The 15,595-nt window shown below is 41.3% G+C and overlaps 1 protein-coding gene and 1 pseudogene across 1 annotated transcript; both read left to right on the forward strand.

Moving 5' to 3' along the window:
- Positions 1-439: 439 nt before the first annotated feature.
- On the forward strand, positions 440-10,706 carry LOC119807367 (annotated as a pseudogene).
- Positions 10,707-13,453: 2,747 nt separating this feature from the next.
- Positions 13,454-14,380, forward strand: LOC119806289 (taste receptor type 2 member 41). The gene has a single exon (XM_038317913.1). The coding sequence runs from the start codon at positions 13,454-13,456 to the stop codon at positions 14,378-14,380; it is 927 nt and encodes a 308-aa protein (XP_038173841.1).
- The last annotated feature ends 1,215 nt before the right edge of the window (positions 14,381-15,595 follow it).

Consider the following 15,595-nt stretch of genomic DNA (forward strand, 5'->3'; position numbering starts at 1 on the left):
CAATGAATAACAAGCAAAGAATTCTTTCCATTCCACAAGCAAAATCATCTGTTTTGACAGATGGCAAAGTTCAAGACAGCCAAATACAGGGAAGTAAGCTGTAACACAAGAAAATGTCCCTGTACAATGCTGGAGAGTAAAAATATTTGATTTAATCAGTTACTAAGAGAACTCTATTTTTTACATTATCACAAAAATATAAATGGAATTAGGATGGGATAGATACAGTAAAGTGTCTGGATTGTTCCATTGTTGTGCTATTCACCCTTTGTTGAACCCAAAAGGTCTTAATAGGTACATATTTCAGGCAAGACCTTTACATTTTTACTCATTGTTTGTAACCTATAATGGGAGGGTTGTTGTAGACAGTCAGAGAGTAGCCATGGACTGATTCTACCCGTTGTCCTCCTCAGCCTGGGTTTTTCTGACCTGTAACATCATGTCCCAAGCAGCATGTGTTCAGGTAGGTTGGCAACATTTATTATTTGAAACTACTACAGACACATGTTTTATTATCCTAGACAGGCCCAGACACTGTGTTAGTTGGCTGTCTGTCACTTTGGGGATATTTATTATGACTAGTTTATTTTGCATAGTTTTGTGTCATTTCAGTGAAATCTCTCTGGTCTGTCTATCATACACACAGTGAAGTAGATTTGATGGCTTTGACATAGCAGACAGAGTTTTACGATTCATAGCAGAAAAATATCCAAATCTAATTAGAAGATCTTTGAGTGAGCTTGAAGAAGTCACATAAATTTTTTGAACATTTTTTAAAGCTATGATTGTGTTGATTCCTAGTCCACTATTTGTTGTGAGAATAAACATTGATAATGGCGATTAACTGCTTAGTATTTTGCACATTTCATAACTATTATTAAAGTCCAAATGAGGATGATATTTTCCAGCCAAGGTATGCTGGTGCCAATATTCTATCTAAGCATTCTGATAAATGTATTTGCAAAATTACTTTAAAGTTCTTATTTAAATATTAGGGGATAACAGAGAAAAAGTAATATACTTTTTCTGTTTATTCTTTTTTATTTTTTTGGTTTTTCGAGACAGGGTTTCTCTGCAGCTTTTTTAGAGCCTGTCCTGGACCTAGCTCTTGTAGACCAGGCTGGCCTCGAACTCACAGAGATCCGCCTGCCTCTGCCTCCCGAGTGCTGGGATTAAAGGCGTGCGCCACCACCGCCCGGCCTTTTCTGTTTATTCTTAAAGCTAGTCAATGGTGTGCAGTGTCGGCTTTAGATAACTTGCTAAAGAGACTGAATTCATTCTGTATTGCTACAAAATAGATGACCAGCTCCATGGTTTGAACAGCACCCACTTATCAGCTCATATTTCTGTAGGCCAGTACACTGTGTTCTGCCTGGCCAGAAATGCTGCTCATCTTCCTGGGTTTGGTTTTGATTCTAATCTGAGTCTTGAGTCTTCCTGGCTCACTGATGATGAAGAATGGATTTCCTCAGCTATGAGACTGAAGACCTTATTTTTAAATTGGTTTAAAAGTTTTGACAGTTTCTTACTTGTATATAACGTATTGTGATTATATTCCCTTATTACATTTTCTTAACGACCTTCTCATGCCTGTTGACTCCTTCCTTCCTCCCTACTACCCTTCCCCCTCATTTTCACATCTTGCGCATATGGTCATAGTTCCTGTGTGCTCATCATCACAATGACTATATCATATTTTGAGTCAATCATTTTGCAGTATTCCTTCCAACCCTCTGGTCCTACAGTCTTCTTTCCCCTCTTCCTTGATGTCCCCTTGGTCTTGGAGCTGGTGGAATAGATGTCATATTTAGGGCTGAGAACTCAGCAGTCCCTTATTCTCAGCATCCTTTGTTACATTGGGAGTTTCTGCTTTGTTAGCTGCCTACTGCCAAGTGAGTTGAAGCCTTCATTTCTGCTTCTTGTCAGGACATTGTACTCAGTGCTTAGAAACCACTAGTTTCTTGCCACATGGCCCTAATAGACAGCCCATTGTTGGATGTTTAATTTACTCCAGGCTAGACAGAGTATGACTTTCCAGCTTCCTATTTTCAGCTACCAGAAAACAAACAAAATAAACACCTCTTCCTTTCAATGCATAAATGACTGGGGTCAAGTGTGCATTACTGACAGAGTACCTCTGGCCTGACTAGAAACACTATTTTTGGGCAGTGTATGTTATACCCCATTCCTGAACAATGATGGGGCATTGTGATAGCATTCGTGTTGAGATCTGGTATGTTTAGGGGGTATGGCTATAAGGGGAGTCCTTATGGGGGGTGTTGGCAGAAAGCAATGTGGGATGCTAAGAATTCAGAGCTGGGAGATTTGGGTGTATACTGAATAGGTCAACCTCACAGTAATCTTTTTGAAAATTAATGCTTTGTATTCCTACAAATGTGGTCCCGTGATGGTTTGGAGAGTTTAGGATACTGCAGGCTCAACTGCTAAGTCTAGACTTGAGAAACATGATCATACATGACCTACAGTTAGCAATGAATGCTTTATTAGTAACAATGAAAGTACCCACTGCTAACTTCTGTGTCTACTAACCATTTTTTGTCTCTTCTGTGGAAAAATTTTTATTCAAATCTTTTAATGAATATAATCCTTTGACAAGTATACATGATGAATTCTGGTCACATTCATCCTTCCTCTCCAGCTACTCTCCTTCTCTTCCTCTTCCTCCCAAGTTCCCACCCCCATATGATTACTTTATTTTCTATTGCTGAATTCGAAAGGCACTTTACATTTTTGGTTACAAATTCCTTCTCAGATCTGTGACTTGTAAATGTTTTCTCTCATTATGTGATTGCTTTTCAGGTTATGATGGTAAAAAACACTTTTAGTTTTGATTAAGTGCAATTTATTTTTCTCTTCAGACATTTATAATCTGGTGCTATAACCAAGAATGCTTTGTTCTATCTAGATCCTGAAGACATAGTCTTATGGTTTCTTTAAGAACTTTATAGCTGTAATTCTCACATTTAGAGCCATGATCTGTTTTGAGTTTTTGAACCATCTTAGCACCATTTTTGAAACTTATTGAATTTTTAAGAAAATCAAAACATTAATAAATTCAGAGAATTTTGGATAGTACAGGAGGAGGCATAGTGGTTACAAGTATACATTTGCGGCTATTATTTTATCATTTATTACACTGTTTGCTTGTTTTTCTCTCGCAAGAGACTATCTCAGTCATTATAACAATATACCTTGTCTATTATCTGAGAGAGATGCGATGGATTGATTTTGTTGAATAGATGGATAATAAGCAGGCAGCTTTTCTGAGGAAATACTCAGTGAATGAAGCTCTGAGAAAATGCTATCCTTAACACTGATGATTCTATTGTATTTGACTGAGTTTGAAAGGCGTCTTAGTTACTGTTTTATTGCGGCAATGAAACACCATGACCAAAAAGTAAGTTGGAGAGGAAAGGGTTTATTTGACCTACACTGCCATATTGCTGTTCATCATCTAAGGAAGTTAGGACAGGAAGTCAAACAGGGCAGGAACCTGGAGGCAGGAGCTGATGAAGGAACTGTGGAGGAGCGTTGCTTACTGGGAACGTCAACCTGCCTTCTTGTAGAACCCAGGACCACAACCCACAATGGGCTGCACTATCTCCCACAACCCAATTAAGAAAATGCCTTTATGGCCAGGTCTTATGGTAGCATTTTCTCAGTTGAGAGATTTCCTCTTTTCAGATAACTCTAGTTTGTGTGTTAGGTTGACACAAGATTAGCCAAGAGCATCTCTAACCTTAGAACATGTTAGCCACATGTTCTTCATTGATATCATCACAGAGAACATGGCCTATAACGTCTGGATGCAGATCACTCTGGGATCTAGCATAGAACCTCTTAGGTATGTTTTTCATTCTGGTGCTGCCACCCCCATCTTTCTGCTTCCTCTTTCCTTTGCTCTGAGTGTAAGCTCTGAGATTAGTTCCGACTCTCTTTAATATTAGTTGGGTCCTTTTGTTTCCAGCCTCTCCAAGCTGAAGGTATAATGCTTACTCCAGCCCCCTTTACACTCTCCACCAACATTCTTTCCCCAGATGATCTCACCCGGTTTAATAGCTTTAAATACCATGTAAGTGTTGAGTCTCCAAACCTGTTACTCCAGCCTTTGCTGCTCACTGCGATCCAGACTTACATTTCAATTGTCTAGCTCATGTCTCAGCTTAGATATCTAGCAGGCATCTTAAGTGCTATAGGACCAAAACAGGTTGCCACCCACAGACATGTTCTTCTATTCCTCCTCATCTCGGCAAGTGACTCTCCAGTGATTAAGTTGAAACTTTAGAATTGGTGCTAGGTTTTTTTCCCTCTTCTTACGCCTACAAATTATATCAGGCCAACATCTTATTATTGCTTTCCTCATCTCCAGTTTCCACCTGAGGAGAACCTCTAATCTACATGCACAATCCAGGCTAGTAACCTTAACCTGCCCTGGATCTGTTATTTACGACTGTCCAGGGGATCCACTTTAAAAGATAAATCTGATCACATCACTCCTCGTTTTAATCCCCCAGATGAATTTCAGTTATCCTAGAATAATATCCAAATTCCCAAGACCAACAATTTTAGTTACATGATGCTAAACATTGACATTTATATAAGGAGCATATACTTGATAACATGAGATCTCTACCACTTTAGCCTTTCCAGATTTGCAAAGGAAACACAAACAAACAAAACAATGAACAAGAAGAAAAAAAAAGAAAAAAAGCCCCTGGATTTTGTGTTGAGTAAGTAATTGATGGAACTCTGCAGAGTCTCCTCTTGTGGTTTGTGGAGAAAGATGAGGAATTCTTTCTTTTCACATCAAAAACCTGCGACCATGAGCAGTCCATTGTGATATCAACAAAGTTCACTGTGTTATGTCTTCAGTTGGGAGTCATAACAGATTTGGGATCTTCATTCTGTCAGAAGGATGGAGAGGGTGCACTGGTTAGTTTTGCCAACCAGATACAAACTGACAAAACCTGTCATCTGGGAAGAGGAACCTCGACTGAGAAAAGCGAGTCTAGAAAATTGGCCTGCGGGCAAGTCTGCAGTGCAATTTCTGATTAATGATTGATGTGGGTGGCTGCTTCCCATGCAGAGTGCTGCCATCCCTGGGCACATGGTCCTGAGTTATATAAGAAAGTAGACTGAGAAAGTCATGAAGAGCAAGCCAGTAAGCAGCTCTCCTCCATTGTCTCTGCTTTATCCTTGAGGTTTTTTTGCCCTCACTTCCTTCAGTGATGCAGAGTAACCTGTAAGCCAAATAAAACCATCTTCTCTCCAAGTTGCTTTGGTCATGTTTATCACAACAATAAAAAAAAAAACCCCATACTAACACATAGGTAAGACCCAAGTTGGCTGTCTTGATTTTGGAGATCACAGGTATAGGTTTCCATATACACAGTTAACTGAACTGAATATGAGATTGACCTATACACAGCCTGTAGTGTATTTTCTGTATTAACGCCTGATGTAGGTGTGCCCACCAGGCAGTCAGGGATACCCAATGGGGTCATGATAGGTTCATCAATAAATTATGCCAGGGAAACTGGATATCCAAGTGTAAAAAGGTCCGGTAGGAAATCTTCAGCTCTCCAACAGAAACCCAGGAAGGAGAAGGCTATATTAACCCTTTTCCAGGTCCAGTAAGCACAAAGTCAGGTTCTTGTTCTAGTCTCAGTAACTTCTTTCTGCCCCCTCTCCATTCTCAACATCAGCCCATCTCAGAGGGTTGAAGCTGCCTCTATATTGCTACCTAATTCGTATATCAGGTGGTTTAAGCCCGCTTTATTACTTGAGTTGATCTGATAAGCTATGTGATGAAAACGTAAAGAAAAGCTCTGCATTCTGCTTTGGCTTGTGTGCTTTCTCAGAATCAAACTGAAAACAACGGTGAGGGAGAATGCATTCAGTGACAGTCAGATAATATTGTAAGAATGAATGTTGGTCCACTGCCTGGCTCTGCTCTCTGTGGCCTCTCAGCTCACACTTAGTCCTGAGAAAATTTCTCCTAACTTTCTCCCTGTCCCTTGGAAGTAAGAAGGAACAGCTTTCACTCTCCAGCAATCTCCAAGAGTCTTCTTTTATTTTCTTCAAAGAACTAATCAATATTTGAAAACACCTTGTTCATGAGCTTGTTCTTTATCACTTACATCCTCGATGACTGTGGTGGCAGCAAACTCAAGTGCTCAGAGATACGTGTTGAGTGCCAGGGATACAGCTAACACGAGAGGGCATATGTGTGGCTCTAGGATGCGTCCCCTGAATCGCAGCAAATGCTGGTAACATTTTAGTGAGTAGACAAACAAATAAATGAAAAACAATATAAGAACCATAATAACGACAAGAATACATATCCAGATGATTTTAGTGAAATTGCTCTTTTTATTGTAGGTTACTTATTGTCACACAGTGGTAGTAGGGCCTGTGGGTCCAAGTTGTGGTTTGATGGATTCAACCAATTGCAACTGGAAAACACAGCAAAACTATGTCTGTAATGAACATGTAAAGACTTTTTTCCCTCATCGTTATTACTTAAAGGTATCCCTGGGATGCCTGTTCTTTTCTGAAGCGAAATGGAGGAGGAGCGGATTTGGGCAAGAGAGGTGGTAGGGGGGAGTGAAAGAAGTGGGGGAGGGGAAACTGTGGCTGGGATGTAGTATATGAGAAGAGGAAAACAACCCCAGCACTTCACTTGCACAGCATTTATATTGAATGAGGTATCATAAGCAATCTAGAGATTTGCAGAGCATACAGGTGTGTCGTAGTGATGTGCAACTTCTAGTCCATTGTGTCAAGGGACTGGGGCATTTTGAGAATTTTGGGTCCCACGGGACGTCAAGGAATCATGCCACATGAATATCATAGGAATATCTCAGTGCCTTCCCCTTATGCTGTGAGAATAAGTTTTCCCATTGTTAGTTGGTCTAATTTCCTCACATGCCTCTTTTTGTGAAAAAATCATATTATAACAGAATATGTGAATGCTTTAAAAACAGCCGCGGAAAAAATTAGTACACATTGAAAATATTAAATGGAAAATCTCATAATATAGATTACCTTAAATATGTTTTCACTCTGAAAATATTTTTGGAACAAGATGGCAGATTAAGAGTCATAACCCAAGCCTTCCCACAAAGTAGTAGTCACTTCCTCCTGGAAACAGTTGTTCTCAGAGAGCTGCAGAACACAGTAAGCTGCAGCTATGCAGCTGAGCACAGAAGCTACGATGGTGACACAGAAGATAGGGAGCATTAAACGTGTGTGACCCTTGCCAGCAATCATCACAGCTCAATGTGGGAAAGAGATATTTGGCGCAGCGGCCCCACCAGTGAAAGGTGGAGCAGGAGGTCCCTGCTGGCCTTCAGTGCTGATCTGAGCAGCCTTGCACTCTCTGAGACACCCTTAGCTCTTTCCATTGAGGTTGCCTGCAGTTTTCACAACCCCAGGCTCAACTGGTGGAGCTGCCAGAGTTCTGTAGTCCCTTTGCCCCAGGACCAGAGCCATTATATCAGCTGGAGCTGGAGCCACCATTGTCCTCCTCATACATAGAGGGCAATGTTCCATTTAGCCTGTGACTTCATACTTATACACACTTTAAATTTTGCGCTTTTGTTTTTGACACAGGGTCTCACATAACTCAAGCAGACTTTGAATTTACTGTATAGCTGTGGATGATTGTGGACTCCTGAATCTCCTGCCTCTACATTCCAAGTGCTGGGATTACAGGTATTAGCCACCATGTCTGGCTTGGTTTTTCAATGTTCATTTTTCTTCTTGTGGTTCCTTTGAAACTCAAGTTTGTAGAATCTGGGAAAGATAATTACTTCTTTGAGTATAAAGAAAGATTATATGAATATAAAAAAATTAAGGGAACATAACACTAAAGGAAAACAATAAATTTCCAGTAACCATTCCAAAAGAATGTGTAGAATATGGTGCAGGAATGAAACCAAGAGTAGAGACAATGGGACACAGCGGAGAGCTCAGATACAAGTTTACACACGTATGGTCAACTGAATTTTCACTAGAGTGCCAAGTATATGTGGCGGGGAAAAGATGATTTCTTAAATAAATTATGCTGGGAAAAGTGGGGAAATGGGAAATCCATAGGAATAAGAGTAAAGTCAGGCATATGTGTGTGTGTGTGTGTGTGTATGTATATATATATATTTATTAAAAATTTCCACCTCTTCCCCTCTTTCCATTTCCCTCCCACTCCCCACTCCCTCTCCCCCTCCCTCTCCAGTCCTAAGAGCAATCAGGGTTTCCTGCCCTGTGGGAAGTCCAAGGTCCTCCCCCCTCCATCCATCAGGCCCCTATATTTTACAACATGCAAAAATGGCTTAATATAGGTTAAACACTTAAGAGTGAGATCTTAAATCATAAAACTCTGAGTGAAGACAGTCGAATACTCCCTGAAATTGATGTGGGATCTGAGCTTTAGGACATCATCCAAATAGAGAAAGAAGGTTATAACAGACTTAAAAGCTCATGAACAGAAAGAAAAGACTCAACTCAGTGGAAAAGATAAGTTTTCTTCAGGAATACAAACATTGCACACAAGGTTATATGGGACATGGAAGATCAAAGAAACGTAAAACAGAAGGGACACAATAAATCTCCAGTCACTAGCCCAAAAGAATGCAAACAACACGGTGCTGGAACAAAAGCAGACTTATAGACCTAGGAGACATAGCTGAGAGCTCAGACGCAAGTTTGCACACACGCAGACCACTGAGCTTTGATTCAGGTGCCAATAGCATGCAATGTGGAAAGAATGTTTTTTTTTTTTTTCACCAAGAAAAAAGAAAATTGCAAGGGAATTACACAGCTCAATAGCAAAATCATCCCCAAGCAACTTGATTTAAATGTGAGCAAAGGAGCTGAGGAGATGATAGTCTTCAAACGTGGCATACAGACAAGACATATGCGGAGATGTGCTCAGTGCTGTGAGCTTCAGGGAAATGCAAATCCAAACCACGAAGAGGCATTACCTCACTCCTGTTAGTGGCTACCAAAAAGAGATAAATGTTGGGAGGAGGCAGAGAAAACAAGTCCCTGTATGCTTTGGTTGGAATGTGAATTGGCCCAGCAACTTTGGTAAATAATATGGATGTTAGAGCAAAAGAAAGAGAGATAAATAAAGAGAAAGAAGAAACCCAAACAGAACTACTTTATTATTCAACAGCCCCATTCCTGGGTTTGTGTTATATCTTAGTCCTTTTTCTGTCCCAACCAATACAGTCCTTCCCACAAGAGTGAGAACACACATGAGAAAAAAAGGCTTAATTTCTTTTAATGAACTGCTCACCTCTGAAAGTTCGCAACACAGTTTAATATGGACACCCTGGAACCAAGGCTCAGCATGAGTTTTGGTGTGGACCAAAGACATCCAAATCAGAGTGGCAAATATCCAGAGAAACTGTGGGCAAATGGATGTATCTAGAAAACCTCATATTGAATGAGGTAAGTCAGACCCAGAAAGACAAATATCATATGTACTCACTCATAAGTGGCTTTTAGACATAAAGCAAAGAAAAACCAGTCTACAATTCACAATTCCAGAGAACCTAGACAACAATGAGGATCCTAAGAGAGACATACATGGATCTAATCTACATGGGAGGTAGAAAAAGACAAGATTTCATGAGTAAATTGGGAGCATGGGGACCCTGGAGGAGGTAGAAAGGGGGGGGGGAGAGGAAGGGAGAGGAGCTGAGAAAAATATATAGCTCAATAAAAACAATTTTAAAAATAAAATAAAAAGAAATCACTGTATCAGAAATAGCAGCATTTTCAGGTCCATTGAAGTGTCAGCTACAGTAGCCAAGACATGGAGACAAATAAGTAAACTGGTAAAGAAAACATGGTACATGATCCCTATAGAATATTACTCAGCCTTAAAAACTGAAATACTGGGTACTATTGTCATAGGCAGCACCCAGGAGGTAGAAACTTCAGGCTCTGGAGCAAGATGATTGAGTGCCGCTTGCTTGAGGGGGCCTGCTGTGGCTCCAGAGAGTGACGTCTTCAAGTCACAGAGCTCCAGAGGACAGCTGGCTAAAATCCTTATCTGTCAGGAAGGTTGATCCAAGGAAAGCTCATTGCTAACTTCCTAGCCTAAAAAGGAGACAAGCAGTCTGCACAGGTTACAGTTTCACAGCGTTAAGCAAGAATGCCTGGACACGTACAACGAAATTTGTCAAGAAGTGTTATCTCAGATCCAAGAAGACAGCTTTGTAGGGACGTGGAACACATGGTGTGGCGAGCAGGATCAAGCCGTCCATCTATGGATGTTTCAAGGAAGTTATCCAGCCGTTACAGAGGTCATGAAGAAACTCAAAGAAAAGCAGAAATCTGTAAATTTCCATAAGGCCAGAAATGACTGCTTCTCTACAGAAGGAATCGAATTGGCTGCTGTTGGAGATCAGTTTTGGAAAGAGCCGGACACAACACATACAAACTCAGATCCTACCAACTCCAACCAGGAGCAATGATTGGATGGGGGTGATTACTGCTTATAAAGATCTTCAGGCCAGAGAAGAAAAACATACAGAAGGCAGCATGGCTGGGAAGGACTCCTGTACTACATGGTCACACTCATTCAGGAAGTAGAGTTCAGAATCATGATCCTGCTCAAGACACTTCAGCCTTTATGTGATTATGCAGATCTCCATGACGAATGTATGTCATGAATTCATCTCAACCATTCATCAAGTGAAAAAAGAAACCGAGGTCTTCCCTCAATGAGGTGATGGAGACTTAGCTGACTTCCCCAGGGATGGCCTTACCTTTCCCTTTGAGCACATAGGGGTGGGGAAATGTGGGGGGAAGCAAGAGGAGAGGAGGGAGGGGAAACTGGGATTGGTACGTGAAAATAAATAAGTAAACAAATAAGAAAGAAACCGAGGTATAAAGTGCTGTACATAGCTTGTAAGATGTTTTTTCTTTATAATTTACATAATCATGAATGAAAACCTGGAGGACTGGACTAAGTGGAGTACTCTGCAACATCCATGCTTACCAAATGTTCCTTAGCCTTTAGCCTTTCAGGAACACATGATAATTTAAAGCTGGGCATGGTAACTTGGCACTCAGGGAACTGAGGCAGGAGAATTACAATTAAGTCCTAGGCCAATCTGGGCTATGTCGAGAGTTTCAGACTAACTTGGACCCCTGGCTTCCATAGTAAGACCCTGTCTCAAAAACCAAAGTTAAAATTCGAATCATCTGTGAGTAAAATTTCACCTATGAAAAAAAATCAGCTATTTTTTTCTATAAAAAAGAAAATCTGTTTTACGTTGACAGATTTCTACAAATTCCCTTCCTTCAGGAAGAAATACAAATTATGTCATGTTTCCAGAGCAATTTTTCTGCATCTCAAAGTAGGAACAAATTGTAAGTGTACCCAATGGTTGACAATGTTATGATTTTGTAACTTTTGATCATCCTGCACTGGGAGGGTAGTCATGGTGCACCTGATCAGAAAGGCAGTCTCCACCAGGCACAATGTCCTAAGGGGTTGGCATGAACCAGTGTACCAACTGCGATTTTAGAATAAAAACTTCAAATAGCATTAGTTTTATTTGTTGTACTTTTCTATAAAACCAGTCACTCTTGGAAAAGAGCTTTTGTTTTGAAAGTCAGTGTTTGTGACGTCTGATCTCTGGTTCTACTTTGGTAAGCTCACCGCAGACACTTCTAAGATCTTGTATGAAGAGCAGTGCATCCTGGGTCTAAGCTGGCATAAAGCTTCATATTCTGTCTGTCTCCGTTTGGTTTTGTTTTTTAATATTGTGCGCCAATTTTGTGGCTGTTATCATGTGGAAGTCCCATTGAACTACAGAATTAAAGTCTGCTCTACAAATTGATATGTGTAAATAAAGTATGACTAAATCCCCAATCAGATGTCTAATTTTTAACATCCTTTATCTAAAACCATTTTGATTAAAAAAGAAACACTGAAACTCAAAACAACGCAAATGAGCTTTATGCTCTCAAAGACATGAAACTAAGCAAAACTCTAGACATAGACATACTCTGCAGGACTTCACATGTGGGAGCTAAAATAACCAAACTTACAGAAGCCAAGAGTAGAGTGATTTTGCCAGGGATCTAGGATGAGGGGATGGATGGAGAGATGTTGGTCATGGGGTACCACATTCCAGCTATGCTAACCAACAGTTCAGTCCTTGAGGCTAAATGGACAGACATGTGACAGCAGCTCTTCCTACCAAAGAATGCACTTGCAGTTTGCTGAAGGAGTAGATCTTATGTGCCTTCGTCACACATAAAAGAAATTGAAAAATGTAGCTCTCTGAGATGATAGGCATGTTAAAGTAGCTTTTCTTACAACTCTCTAATGTTGGTACTGGTAGACAGGGGCTCACTTGTGTCTTCTAAGCTGTGGTAGACAAACCTAAGGTGGCCTTCATGAACACCAACCCTGACTTTTGGAACTCTGTGGATTACTCACATTCCCAGTTGATAAGACCGGTGTCTTGATTCTAAACAAAGGAGTCCAACATGCTGTGCCCTAAGTGACAGAGCTGTGCTGTTTCAGTCAATAATTCTAGAACTGAATTGTTTGTGTCTTGCTCATACTGCACCCTGCTGGACTAATGAAGTCAGTGGCCATAAATAACTCACTTGGCAAAGACTGGGGACAGCCCCTGTGTCAATCTTTGTGGGACCTAAGTGCATTCCCAACAATATCCAGGAGGAAACGAATGCACTCAGTCCTGCAAACCACAAGGAGATGTATTCTCTCCCTGGAAAGAGATCAGTTTAGATGGTTATAAATTACTTATACCATAGTGATCATGGGAGATTTAAATAGAGGTTTGGGTAGAAAGGTAGACTGTGGTGTTGACCTTGAAGGGGCAGCTATTCATGAGTGAGGGAAGATGTATGTCAGGGAAACTCAGCTAAGACTGACTTCTTTAGTGTTACCATTTTTCCTAGATATCTCCCTGTTCGATCTATCTATCTACCTATCTATCTATCTATCTATCTATCTATCTATCTATCTATCTATCTATCTGTCTATCTACCTACCTACCTATCTACACCTAATAGGAAGATGTGTGATCATATAGTCCAATGATGAGATAAAAAGGATGAAACTCACTTACCAAGACTAAAAACCCTCCCCATATATGCTATTCCAAGCGTGGTAGCATGTAGGCAAAATCAGAGAAGGCAAATCATGAGCAGCTGGTGCCCCATGGTACCCAAGCCCAGGGGATATTTGCATCATATCTGAGCCAAGAGCACACCTTTTATCTATGGCTTGAGCATTCTTCCCATTGAAGTTTTTGCTCAGATGCAGAACCCATCCATTCTTCCCACGTCTCCAGAAGGGAGTGCGAGGGACTGTGGGTAGTGGCAGGGAGGAGGCCAGGAACCAAGGCCATCCGTGGTGACTGGAGGAAGGACTGACATGCTCCCAGCACTGACAGTTTTCTTCATGCTGATCTTTGTCCTGCTTTGTTTCCTGGGGATCCTGGCCAATGGATTCATTGTGTTGATGCTGAGCAGGGAATGGCTACGGCGCGGTAGGCTGCCCCCCTTGGACATGATCCTCTTCAGTTTGGGCACCTCCCGATTTTGCCAGCAGTGTATTGGGCTTGTGAACAGTCTCTACTACTTTCTCTACCTGGTTGAGTATTCCAGGGGTCTTGCCCGGCAGCTCATTGGTCTCCACTGGGACTTCTTGAACTCAGCCACTTTCTGGTTTGGCACCTGGCTCAGCGTCCTGTTCTGTATCAAGATTGCTAACTTCTCGCATCCTGCCTTCCTGTGGTTGAAGTGGAGGCTCCCAGGATTGGTGCCCCGGCTCCTTCTGGGCTCTATCCTGGTGTCCTTCATTGTAACTCTGCTGTTCTTTTGGGGAAACCACTCTGCATACCAGGCATTCTTAAGAAGAAAAATTTCTGGGAACACAACCTTTAAGGAGTGGAACAGAAGGCTGGAAATCGACTATTTTATGCCTCTGAAGCTTGTCACCATGTCCATTCCTTGCTCTCTCTTCCTGGTCTCAATATTGATGCTGATTAAGTCTCTCAGGAGACATACCCAAAGAATGCAGCACAATGCCCACGGCATGCAGGACCCCAGCGCCCAGGCTCACAGCAGAGCGCTGAAGTCACTCGTCTCCTTCCTGGTTCTTTATGCACTGTCGTTTGTGTCCATGGTCGTTGATGCTACAGTTGTCATCTCCTCAGATAACATGTGGTACTGGCCCTGGCAAATTATACTTTACTTGTGCATGTCTGTGCATCCATTCATCCTCATCACCAATAATCTTAGGTTTCGAGGCACATTCAGGCAGCTACTCCTGTTGGCCAGGGGTCTCTGGGTGGCTTAGAAGGCATTGTCTCTTTACGGAGACCCCTTGAGGAGAGTCAGGTGAGGTTAACCACCCTTGAAGTGAACTCACCAACATGGAAATGTCTTTGTAGGCAGACATGAAGGTACCACTGTGGGCTTCCCTCCTTGGGAAAGCCGAGAAGAAAACACAGGGACTCAGCATTCTTCCTTACCATGGGAATTGTGAAAATGGAGATTCTGAATCCCGGGCAGCCAGTATTGACCTAAAGTGCAAAATGCAATACGTTCTGTTGCTTTTGTGTCTTTTATTCCTTTGTTGCTGATTGTTGCTATAGGTAAAAGTCCTGGTCAACTGGATCACCTCATCTTGGCTGGCTATTTTGGGAGTTAAAGAAAAGATGCTTGTGTCTCAGCTGAACTGGGATGTAGCTGTGCACGGAAAGCAATAGTGTTCGTGAGGGCAGAGCAGCAGTCTGTATGGGAACTCCAAGGACCGGCCAGGTGGCTGTGGCTGCAGTGGTCTGGGCTAGGAGTCCTGATCACTCTCCACCCTATGGAAGTTATTTTCTCTTGCCAATTTTGGAAAGTTTGGCTTTGGTTTTGGGACAATTGCTGGGGAAATTCGTGCCACTACTGTTTTATTTCTCATCACTATTTCCCTTTTCCTGCCTTGAATTTTCTCCTCTTTGCAGCTTCCCCTGCTCACTATTTCTTTCAAAAAAAAAAAAAAAAAAAAAGACCAATGTGGTTGCCTCATTTTCCTATCTGTCTTAGGGAACCTTTTTACTTCCTTCAAGCAAATGCTACAAACCCACATCTGCACTGCATAAACATGTTCTTTTCAGTCAGAAAAACAGACACGAGAATCTCACTTATTTTACATGCAAATGCAATTTTCAAAAATCACTGAGTAAATGTCCCAATGATTATGATTTAAAAATTAACTTGCTCCGATTATTATACAAGTGGTTTGAAAGGTAATTTTGGCAAAAAAAAAAATATGGTTAGACATGGGTGTTTGTAAGACAGAATGAAAAACTCTTGGTAGTCTATGCCAGCTCATTGCTCTTGATTTACCCCTTTTTGTTGTTCTCTCTCTCTCTCTCTCTCTCTCTCTCTCTCTCTCTCTCTCTTTCTCTCTCTCTCTCCCTCTCTGTCTGTCCCCCCCTGCATTGGGTGAAGTGTAATATGTGATTCGAATTGACATTTATAATTAAGTTTGGGATAATAGAACTTGTGGTTTCCAGCACTC

The sequence above is a fragment of the Arvicola amphibius genome, chromosome 2, assembly GCF_903992535.2.
Source record: "Arvicola amphibius chromosome 2, mArvAmp1.2, whole genome shotgun sequence".
In the NCBI taxonomy this organism is placed as follows: domain Eukaryota; kingdom Metazoa; phylum Chordata; class Mammalia; order Rodentia; family Cricetidae; genus Arvicola; species Arvicola amphibius.

Coding starts and splice junctions, on each gene's coding strand:
- LOC119806289 (XM_038317913.1), top strand. CDS start 13,454: ATGCTCCCAGCACTGACAGTTTTCTTCATGCTGATCTTTGTCCTGCTT.